This window comes from Trachymyrmex cornetzi, unplaced genomic scaffold (assembly GCF_001594075.2).
Source record: "Trachymyrmex cornetzi isolate Tcor2-1 unplaced genomic scaffold, Tcor1.1 scaffold803, whole genome shotgun sequence".
In the NCBI taxonomy this organism is placed as follows: Eukaryota; Metazoa; Arthropoda; class Insecta; order Hymenoptera; family Formicidae; genus Trachymyrmex; species Trachymyrmex cornetzi.
In genome coordinates, this window is record NW_017300140.1 from 164,161 (window position 1) to 176,562 (window position 12,402).

A 12,402-nucleotide genomic window follows, 5' to 3' on the forward strand; every position below is an offset into this window, starting at 1 on the left:
CTTATATATCCACTTCTCATAATATTATTAAAAGTAACATTATTTAATATTACTGTAATATCGTACACAGACATTAAAATTATAAAATTAATATTATAACAACATTTACTTTAATTTATAAAACTGCTACATCTGTTCAGTATAAGTATACGTTTAAAGACTGAAAATGATTTTGGCGCGCAGTTGTAGAATTAGACATGTACTTCAAATCACGCCGAAACATTTTTTTAGCACAGGATGCAGCATAGACTGATAAGAACTTTTCGTGGATTGTGAATTTAAATTGCACTAAATTAAAAATAATTAACATTTACAAATATTTTAATAATATTTCAGGAATATTAAGGATATTATATAAGTGGATATATAACTTCTATAGATACTCTTGTAATATTAAAAAATATTATATGATATTCTCGAAAATTATAACTTATTTTAATTTTTTTAATAATATTCATTCAATAATAACAGTCTAGGAATATTTTGCGCTTATAGGATTTACGTTAAACCCTTACTTTGTCTCTCAGAAAAATTAAGCGCTTAAGGTGAAATTTCAACAAAATTTCTTTTAACGTAAGAGTGACTTTACTTTACGACGACAAAAATATCTTATTTAACATGCTGGAACGATATTGGCTGCGATTAGAGGAAATATACCTATTATTAAGAAGCGTGAATAGTTGATTCAACTTCGATTTCGGAATGCCGCGGTAAAGGCTACCTACCTCTCGTGGCCTGATCGAATCTGGGAGCAGAAGGATCGGATACACACGGGTACAGTCCCCAGTCTATCGCTGTGGAGGAGGTGTGGTTACGATCGGAGCTGGTCGACCTCGTTTAGGACCGGTAAGAGCATAATACGAATACGCCGCGGCGCGGCGCGGCCGCGGCGTCGCGCCGCTTCGACAAAAAGGAGCGAGCGTAAAATCGATTCTGCAACCGTTTTGTCCATGTGTATACTGCAAACACGTAAAGTACGTTTTCGTTTTACTGCTTTTTGTAATGCGGAGTAATACATCTTATGAAGAAATGAACGCGGATATTCTCTCATTTCGCTTCTGAAGCAAACATTCATTGTCCCGGAGCATTAATTCATGTTCCATTTGTTAAGAAATTCTTTACTTCTTTCTCTGACGACAGATTTTTTAACGGAGGAATGGAAATGCTACACTATAAACTACACGATACAACACCCTTGAAATTCGAAAGTATGAGATCAGCTGTTCAAGTTAAGAGCTAACCAGAGATAAACGTAGCACTCTAGAATTGGTGTTTTAAACAAAGGAGAAACGGGAAATATATATTTTACTTAACGGAACGTGCAGAATGCTTACTTAAAGCATAAAATCGTACTACCGTCCTCTCGCACAGTTCTATATTTACTTTTTGTAAATACTTTACATATGAGTTACTTAACAATTTGTTACAGTGAAGTTTTTCACGCAGCATTTAGATAATTTTTAGGAAAGTGGTTTGGTTCTTTTTTTTTTTTTCAAGGAAGCCTTGTTACTCCGTATTGAAAACCAGATTAGTATTTTGAAATGTAAAGTTGTGTGTGCCTCGGGAGGATGTATATTCAAGAATAGAATGGTTCCGGGTCATAAGCCGGAAACCGGTTTAAGTTCGGCTCAGGTACGAACTCCATCACCTTCGGCGTTAACGAACACGCCACCATTAAATATTAAGATAGAGTAGAATCCAAAATAGCAACAAATCAATTTTTGCTGCACGATATTGATTTATTTTGTACGGCGAGAGAGAGAGAGAGAGAGAGAGAGAGAGAGAGAGAGAGAGAGAGAGGGGAGAGCTCGCGACACGATACCGAAATGTAACGCTATTCGTTGCAGACATCCTGTTCTCCATTTAGCTACGCCAGGAAGTATACAATGCGAGCGTCTCTTCTCATTTTTCGCGCGATTATGTGAAACTCGTGCACATTCGCGTCGGAAGCCGGATGACCCAAATGAAATACTTGGGCAGAGAAGTCTCGACTGTATAAGCTGGGTATAAAAAAAGAGAAAAAAGTGTGGACTAGCGGTATCGAAATTGCTGTTGCTCAGATGTAACTAATTCAATAAACGTAGCTATGCTAAACTGCATGACGTGCATTGTCGTCGATAACATATCAATTGTTGCCATTTAGTGCCTTTTATGCTATAGTTAAGTACATTACATCAAAGCTTTTAATATTATTGGGAATAAGAATTGAAATGGAATGTATAACGTAATAGTATTTTGTGATGACTTAATAAATATAAAGTGATTCTAATTTAATATAATCCTACAATATAATGGTTTTAATTTAATATAATCCCACATAAATTAGTAAAAAAAAAAAATAACGTTTTAAAGAGGAATTTTGGAATAGCACTGTGAACCTCTCTCTCACAATCATGGTTTTGTAATAAATTTTATTAAATTGGAAAGCATTAAAATTATCTTGTTTATAAAGAAATATAATATCGCACAATATCGTTTTACTCGGAATGGCAGCGAGTGTCTATAAAATGCAGACTATCTGAGGCTACCGTAAATCACAGATTCCAAAGAATGAATTCAACATGACTGTCGTTATGTCCAAGTGATGCAGACGGCACGCTAATAACGCGAAAAAATGGTCGTTAATCATGCGACAACGGTTCCCAACGCAACGGTTTACTGTTAGACGGAGATTACTTGGTTCGGCATGGTGCATGCAGCTAAGTGAGTGCAGTTTTTGCAGTTGCAGTGTATTCACTTAGAAGATTCGCAAATTGCATAACGCGTAATGAAAATTGAATTATCTTTTGTGAATTATGATTTATCGACCCATTTTCTATAATACAATTAACTTTAACAATTTTAATAAAAATTGTTCCAAAAATATTAATTTTTCAGTTTTTTGTTGGGTATTAATTTTTAAAAGCTTTTTTTAGTATATATATATATATATATATCATATAAAATGATTTTACAAATTATATATGATAAAAATGTAAATTGTAAGATAAAAAGAATAATAACTGTAATAAAACGTTGCCACCTTGCTATGAGTGGAAAGTGAGCTACATTAAATCGTAATAATTTCACGCTCAATTACGATTCCGCTTATCTTTAATTTAATTTACGATAGCTGTTCCCAAAAATCTATTTTTATTATATTATTATTAATCCTCTGAATCAATTCTATTTTCTCGATAAAAATACAGATCGTTTCTTAAAAACGTTTCGTATAAAAGACTTGATACACACGATAATCATCCAATTGTGACGGTCTTGACTGCTTCCGAGCAAGGATGCCTCATATGAAATGATGTAATCCGCGCTCTTAATGCGCCTCGAATGGCTAGTACCAGCTACTTATTACCTCGCTCTTGACCCATTAAGTCTTTTGCCTCTCGAGTGCTCTCAAATGACGTACCCTGCGATCTCAAATGAACGGTCCACCTTCCTCTTCTCTCTTCCAGGTAATTCTTCGTTCATGCTCCGTCGAAAATTCCCAGACGTCTTACGGTTGTTAGGGGCGAGTTTAATGCCCGCAATCAAGCGGCAGACTAACAGTAATTATTACGTCGCAGTACGACGAAAAGAATGTGAGTCGCGCCGTAGCGGAATCCGTGTGGATCTCTCACTCCTATGATCACGGAAGTCCTCGTTGTTACTCTCTCCTGTTCTTTGCGCTGGAGTTTGTAGTGCATATCCGGTTTATATTTGTGCGAAGACACATATGTCTGATGGCGGATGATCTCGCCATTTCTTCCGTAATGCATATTGGCATTACCGTCGTTTCTGTAAGAAATAACGTGAGACGAACTAATTATTTATTTACTTCGCGACACACTTAGCACTTTTCTTCGCACGGGATGATTCACAGGGTCTGCTTCGCCGAATGCGTTATCACTGCATTGTCATTTCCGCACAAAGGTAGACTAAATAAATAGTATCGCTTGTTACTTGTGATTTACAAGCATTCATTAACTGAGTACTTGGATTACTCATTATCGGTTAATCATTATTCCTGATAAACGTGTGGTTTATAAATATCAATTTTAGTTTAGATATCCAATAAGGAAATCTGAACTTCTCGCAGATTAATATCAATGAATTCTTAACTAAAAGTGTGAAGTTTTTGTTATACATTTATTTATTCATAGCTTTAATCGATTTCTTTCTTCTTATATACAACCTTGAGACGAATCTAAAGCTATTTCTGTGAACTATATAATTAAATTTCTCTGTACATTTGAAACAGATAATTAAGGTCTTAAAACAAGAGATTTTACGCGGCAAATAACAAAGCCGCGAAGAACTTTCTGCCTTCCCAAGAGCTCTGTAGGGTTAAAGCCTTCGAGTGTTGCAATATGTAAAACTCATTGGCATTGAACCTCGCCTTGCTCTTCGTCTGCTGTGCCTTGGCGCGCCACGCTACGCGTCATCTCAATGGAATGAGAAGTCCCGACAAGGTCCGCCTCTGTAACCGAAGAAGAAAGGAACTTTGTAGCGACCCAGACGGTTCCGTGTAAAAATATAAAGGGTTTATTCCCCTTTTTTCGTGGAATATGCTGTTACGTAGACACGGGATTAATTTACAGTAATCTCCGAGTAGTAACCACGACAATTACTATGAATGAACAGTTATCTGGTAACCGTTTATGTGTGAAGAATGTCCTTAATTTATAATAATTGCAAAGCAATATTATCACGAATCCGCAGTAACTCGGAGTCGTCAAAGAACGATTTATATATTTTAAGTTAATGCGTTTTGTTGGTTTAGAAAAATGATAGAGAGAGAGAGAGAGAGAGAGAGAGAGAGAAATCTGAATAATTAAAATTCTATGCAAGAAAAACATTAAAACATAATTATATCTTTACAGACCAGACTTTTTATTTATTTATACAAAATTTATGTTGCATGTTCAATTGATAATAGAATTAAAATGGAGTATATATTTCACAAATAACCTTTATTAATGGCATATATTAAGCTTATTTATTTTAATATAAAATATAACAAAGAATTTCGTATAATTTTGATATAATTGTGAACATAAAAGTGAAAAATATAAAAAAGCCCATCGGTTCTTTGGACTTTGGATGCACAGAAAACTCTTTATTTTCGTGTGAATGTAACAAAATGAATAAAATAATATATATTTTTCACTGATAGATTCTTTCGAGCCTCATTTTATATATTTGTTTATCTATACGTTGCCTGAAATGACGCGTTACCCTATCGATAGATTAAGAATATTATTTCTTAAAATTAAAGATCCTTGATTTTAAAAATAAGACAAATTTATTAAAATATTTAAAAACTTCTAAATTAAATTATTTTGGAAAAATATTTGAAAAGAAAAAATAATATCTAATAAATGTTTTATTCTTTGAAATATTTAATGTATGATACAAAAATTATTTTCTATCAATAAATTTATATGGAAATAAATATGTGATTGTTGTATATGTAGTACTCTGCAATTTTAAAAATTTATTAAAATGTTTCAGTTGAAGAACTTAAATCACATTCCAAACACGGAACTCTCAGGCGTTTGTCTACTTAGACCTTTTGAACCCCATTTAAGCGAAATAACAACCTTGAAGTTCCTTTGTCGCGAGAATTACGTTTGCCTCAATGCCACTGCACGAACTGCAATTCAACCTTTTTTCCTTCCTCTGCTTCCTTTCTTTTCTTTTCTGTCTTGGAACTGGTCCGAACTGGCAAAGGATTCTTTCCTGATTTTCTTAGAGAAACTTGGTATCTAACCATGAAACACGTTTTCGATGTTAATCTAAATTTTTATGTGACTGAGTCACAGATTTTTCATGTGTACGAAAGGCGCGGACAGGAACGCGAGAGACGTAACGGATCAACGAGATCGACAACGGTACTTTGTGCCTGGTCTGCAAGTACTCGCAAGTCCTGCATGCTAATGGGACATCACCGTGGACGTCGTCGTTTGATTCTTTTCGTCCTCGATGATATCCTTCGTTCCAGTGTGTCGGGCACGCGATTTCCCCTGCGATTAATATCTAAATTATGAGAGAGAGAGAGAGAGAGAGAGAGAGAGAATTCTCCAGTTTCGCAGCTTCTGCAATAGACAGCGAATATTTGTCAATAGCGAGAGGATGATTCAAGAAATCTCTGCTACGTCGTTGCTCTCTAACGTTGTCTGCGTATATGCCAATCAAAAAATTAATAATTTTGCATTAACATTAACAAAAAGAATAGTTCAGTTTTGCTAAAGTATCTAAAAATTTAGTTAAATATAGAGATTTGAAAGTAATTTTGTTCAACTATCGAAATAATTACATAGAACGCTGCAGCTGGTTGCTAGAATGTCAAAACAATGCTTTTGCAGCATTGTTTACATCATGCTTGAGTTTCCTATGTAATTATTTTGATGACTCAACAAAATTATTTTCTGATCTGCACCTAGCTAAATTTTTAGATATTTCAGCAAAATCGTTATTTTAGATGTATTTTAGATGTAGAATATTTTATATATACTATTATATAAGCCACTACATTAAATTTTTGAATAATACAATCTATAAAAACAATTTTCTCACTAACGATGCACTAATTGCTTTGTGTGAAGCACACTTTTCAAATAGCGTTCACTTTTGGTTATGTCAATTAGTGAATCGTTAATGAGAAAAAATTATTTTTCTAGATTTTAGAATCACTCAAAAAAGTGATTTTGCAGTTATAGCGAAAATTATCTAAGTATGAAAAAAATAGCTAAAATAGATAAATTTCTAGCAAGTACTGCGATATTGAATATGTATTGCATCTAATCACAGAGATAGAATTTAGAAATTTCTTTTTTAAATAATAGGATCACTTCTTCATTAACAACTATAAGACATAAATGGTTTTTTAATCTTTCTTCGGTCTATATTCCAACCAACATCCAACGTTTGTTACAATTAGACGAGAATTTCGCACTTCCGATTAACGCGGGAAGGACGGTTGTCATGGAATTTATGAAAAACATAGAAAACAATATTAAGAAACTACAGAATTCTGTTTACAATAATGTTAGGAATCATTCGTTAGCAATCATCAACAATTTACTGTCTTTTAAATCTAAGAATAATTCGATATATCACAGGTTAACTAAATTAGTACAATGTACGAAACAATTCCTCACAAACAAGCGAAATATTATTTTTACAAAGGCTGACAAAGGCAACATAACGGTAGCATTAGAAAAAACATCTTACATTGAGAAAATCAATACTACGCTAATGGATGAGAAGACATATTCAAAAATTGCAAAAGATCCTAGTAATTAATTAATAATAGTTTGAGGAACTTGCTCACAAGATGAAAAAAATCTAAATTTATCTCTGATCAAATATATAAAAAACTGTACTGTAGTGATGGTAATTTACCCAGAGCTTACGGATCACCAAAGGTTCACAAGCCAAATTGTCCATTTAGAATCAATATTTCGGCAGTGGACAGTACCTTGTATAATTTGGCTACGTTTATACTTGATTATAGTTTGATCATCGATAGTGTACCAAAAGTTCCAAGCCATGTTAATAACAGTTATGACTTGATCAAAAAATTGAACAACATTCAAATCAAATCAAATTTTAGCTTGATTTCAATAGATGTGATATCCTTATTTACAAATGTTCCCATGGAATTAGCGATAGATGCTCTTTTTAGCAGATGGAGTTACATCGAAAAAAATTGCAAGATACCGAAAGTTTGAAGGCGGTGCATTTGATTTTGGATTCTACTTACTTTACTTTCGATAATCAAATCTATAAACAGACCTTTGGTACTTCGATGGGTTCGCCATTATCACCTATTATTGCCGACTTAGTCATGTAAGATTTGGAAAGTCGAGTGCTGAGTACCACTGAAATCCCATTGCTTTTCTACTATAGGTACATGGATGATATTGTACTCTGTTTACCTACAGTTCAGGTGGAGGGCATTTTGGAGAAATTTCACTCGTTTCACCTGAGACTTCAGTTTACGATGAAGGTGGGGGATAATACCATTAATTTTTTGGACACTACTATTATTTTAAAGAATGACGGACTAATTCTTGACTGGTACAAAAAACCCACTTTCTCTCGGGAAGATTCTTGAATTATTGGTCTCAGCATCCGATTTCACAAAAAAAGGACATAATTTTGAATTTGATTGACAGAGTGTTTTATCTCTCACATCCAGAATACCATAAAAGAAATTTAAATTTTGTAATTAGTATCTTATTAGAAAATGACTATCCGTTGAAATTTATTTTTCAAACTTTGAATGACAGGACAAAAAAATTAATTAAAAAATCCAACTGTTTGTGTAAGACCTCTACCAATATAGGTAAAAAAGAACATATTATATATAGATGGTTCACAATTCCTTTTATTATTAATGGTATTTCCAACAAGTTTTGCAAATTTATCAATGGTATGTGTCATAGGTTGCTCATTACAGTATTAATAAATTAAATAAATTCATTAGGGTCCACAAAGACTTTGCCAAAAGGAATGTGGTTTACCAGATCGAATGTCGTGATTGCGATGCTACCTATGTAGGAATACAAACGGGAAGAAAATTAAATACGAGATTAGCAGAACATCGCAATCATATACGTAGGTAGAGTTATATCCACTCGGTCAGTTATCACAGATCATAGGGTTAGTTGCAATCATGACTTCGATTGGGATAATGTGAGAATTCTGGATTCTGAGAGAAATTATAATAAGCGATTAATGTCGGAGATGCTCTATATAAATCGTCAATCCAATGGTCTTAACACGCAAACTGACACTGAGGATTTAAATCATGGATACATAGAAATTCTCAATAAGTCATAATATGTTTATTTTTATATCATTGACCGATATGCTTTGTTCGTGCGACACATCTCTCTTTGTATTTAACGAGTAACATGTAACGAACATCAGAACGAACATGACTTTCTTTTATGTTACTTAAATTATTTTTCAATCTAACTTCGACATCGTGATTTTTAAATATGTTGTAAGTATGTTGGATTGACGATGCTTGGATCCGTTTGCGATCATTGTTGGAGATGGGGTGAGTTTCTGGCTAGCATACATTAATTACGCAAATTAATATCCATTTTTTTTTTCAAAAATATTTGGTTGCAATTATTAGCTTGAGTTCCACTATCTACTCCACTCAGCTAAGCAACTGGTTGACACAACATTAGACTATGTTGAAGATAGTTGTCTCTCACCACATTTCCACTGCGACTGCATTATTGGAGGTTGGAACTACGATTGTGCGAGACGCAGTTCGACAGATTTTATAGTGCGATAAACGATAATTTTTTATAGCTGAGGATGGCTCAAATAGTAAGCCGAAACGTACAAAATTGAATTTTTAATATATTAACAATATCTTTATTTTAGATCGTATATGTGAGAAACACAATCAATACTAGAAATTTAAAATGCCTATTACGATCGAAGCTGGATCTTCGTTGCTTTTAAATAATTCAATCTTGAATTATTAATATATACTATATATTAGTAATTCGACGCGCAGTTTGAAAAAGACTACAATATAGTGTATATGCAAGTACATATATAGTATATATTAGTAATTCAAAATTGAATTATTTAAAAGCAACGAAAATCCAGCTTCGACCGTAATAGGCATTTTAAATTTCTAGTATTAATTGTGTTTTTGGCATATTAGTAGGTATCAGTTAACTTTACGCAATATAATATCCAGCGCTGACTCCTAACGCCCAGTCACATATTTTGTCGTTATTATCATTGTACTTTAAGGAGTCTATAAATTTGTATATTTACTTGAAATTGTTTATAGAATTTAGATTTGTGTTGTAAATTCTATGTATGTATATTGTATATGATACATAATTTTCTATCAGATACAAAAACAGCTATAATTCTAGTTGGAGTACTAAAATATTTTTTTGCGTGTAGATTCGTGCTATCAATTCTATGCGCATGATACATCATTTTCTATCAGATACAAAAAACAACGATAACTCTAGCTGGAGCAGCAAAATATTTTTTTGCGTGAATGAATGTAATCTAAAGAAATATCCGGAATGTAGCATGGAACAAAATTAATTGGAAAAACTGCTCGACTCTCATTTTCGACTATCTTCGTAGAAAGAAAAATTCACAATGGCACAATATTCTTACGTTATTACTTGCTAATGACGGGTACGGGCTAGGCCATCGCTGTTGCAAATAAAGCCGAGACCGGAAGTGAGGCAATTACTCAGCCGGTCGGACAGCTCCAGTCAATTGTCCCGATTGTATTGCCACAGTAGCCACTGTCGACGCTGCGGACAGGAAAATGTACTCACTCGTTTCGTTTTGGTTTTTAACGACCATCCAAGGTAATCGCTCGTTGGCAGACGCGCTTCGTCGTTAAGCAAATTCTAGGGAACGACTGCAAATTGATCCTCTGTAATAACCTTTTTAAGAGCTATCCAATGGAATTTGGAAAATTTTGAAAAATTTTAAAGAGAAGATTTAAAATTCAGGATAAATTTATTTTTTCACATGTATATTTTCTCGGAACAAAATAATTTCTCGCGCTCTATCACGTCCGTTCGCTGCGCGTGCACAATGCACCGTTGATCATTGCACCGGCTGAAGAATCGAATCGATTACTATTTCACCTCTTTCCTTTCAGAGTGATGATGTAACGGGGCTTTCGCTGTCGCTGTCGCGGTGAGGCAACAATGTCCACACAATGCAATCGCTTTGTGCAAAACGCCTGGAAGAAGGAGCTCTGCTCGAACTGTTTCAAACCGAAGGAGGAACATGCGCTGGCTGACGATGTCTTGCGATTGAATGTCGAGAAGGCTTCCACGAATTTGAAGATTGATCATCTTCAGTTGCAGGTACAAACTTGTACATAATAATATATCATATGCTTGTGTATATATTATATACACAGTAGGATTGTACATTGTATTTAGGCGCAAATTTTCAATTAGATAATAAAAATATCACAATCACATTCAAAATGTTTATATATTTTGTTTATGTACATTGCATATTTGCAGCAATCAGCAGGAAAAACAGCTTTGTAAACACTTTGCATTATATTTGAATTATTATATTTTTAGATCTAGAGGAATGTATTTCTATCTAATGTATTTCTATCTTAATTTTAGGTAAAAAAATATAATTGAATCAACGCAGAGAGTGTTTATTAAACTTGTTTCTGCTGAACGCAGCCATCAACATTTATAATTATATTGTTGATTGCTTTTATATGATTTATATTATTTACCGTTTAGTTCAATTTATCCTACTCGTACACGGCACGCGCTATAATTAATATTTTATTCAAAAGATCGATATGTAATATATCAAATAGTCGATATTTTATATGAAAATAACACTCTCTATCGTCGTCATATTAAGAGTCGTATTAAAACAACTTATTTTTCGAGCTATTTGTATATCGCGTAACTACATCTAATTAACGGGATATAACCATTAGTAATCAGGGTGATCAAAAGGTTTCCTGTTTGTTTAGTTATGTATATAGATAGAAACGTCGCGTTTCCTTTCCTATTGGAATCAGATGATCGAATAATCTTGCAGAGTATTCTTCGTGACAAAACGGTTTGTCGAAAAGATCAACGAAAAAAGAACGTTGGTTTCCCCGAGTCTCTCACCGAGGTGATCGGTTATGGCGGCGATGACTTCTCTGACGGTGAGGAGGATAGGGATGGGATCCAGGTCGACTCCTCTGCGAAACCGGAGGACCTGGTGCCGGACAGCGAGGAGGAACGTGCGTTATTCGACTTGACCCGCGCGAACACGAACTTCAATACGGTCACCGCAAATTTGACGAATGTTGAGACTAACGGTTCGCACGACGTCTCCAAGTCGTCGACGGCGTCGCCTGCCAAATCTTTCGCCTCATTGATGCTGGGTAAGATACAGAGAGACGCCGATGGCAGGAAAACGACTCTCTTGGTCTCTGTAACGCCTTTCGGTGGAGAAGAGTCCGTACCCACCGCCAAAAGACCGACCGATCGAAAGATCAACACGATCAACTTACAAACCAGTCCGTTTATTAGATTAAAACCTGGCGACGATGGATCGTCGGATAACACTACCGAAGTAAGTAAAAGCATAAAATAATTTAAATTTTGTCGCGAAATTGTTTTTTATTAAAACAGGTTATTTAATTAGATACAAATTGAGTTATTTTTATTCTTGATTTTATAAACAAAGTTCAATATTAGCAAGTTAAATATTATTAATTACAGCGTTTTATTTAAATGACATTGAAACTAATTATACGATATTGCACTTTCTGAGATAAAATAATATCTATTATTTTTTTAATTCTTCCTTAACCAATATTATCTATTAAAGAGATACTATCTTTAATGATTTTGTAACAATTCTTACATTTACTGTTAGAAA

At 34.1% G+C, this 12,402-nt stretch overlaps 1 protein-coding gene across 3 annotated transcripts in view; it reads left to right on the forward strand.

Annotated features, from left to right (window-relative positions):
- Positions 1–12,402, forward strand: part of LOC108768529 (uncharacterized) — a 74,488-nt gene that overhangs the window by 52,474 nt on the left and 9,612 nt on the right. For all 3 annotated transcript variants that reach the window (XM_018518981.1, XM_018518980.1, XM_018518982.1), the window contains exons 2-3: positions 10,646–10,856; positions 11,569–12,093. In XM_018518981.1, the coding sequence (XP_018374483.1) occupies positions 10,695–10,856; positions 11,569–12,093 (687 nt within the window). In that variant the 5' untranslated portion in view covers positions 10,646–10,694. The remainder of the gene's footprint in view (positions 1–10,645; positions 10,857–11,568; positions 12,094–12,402) is intronic.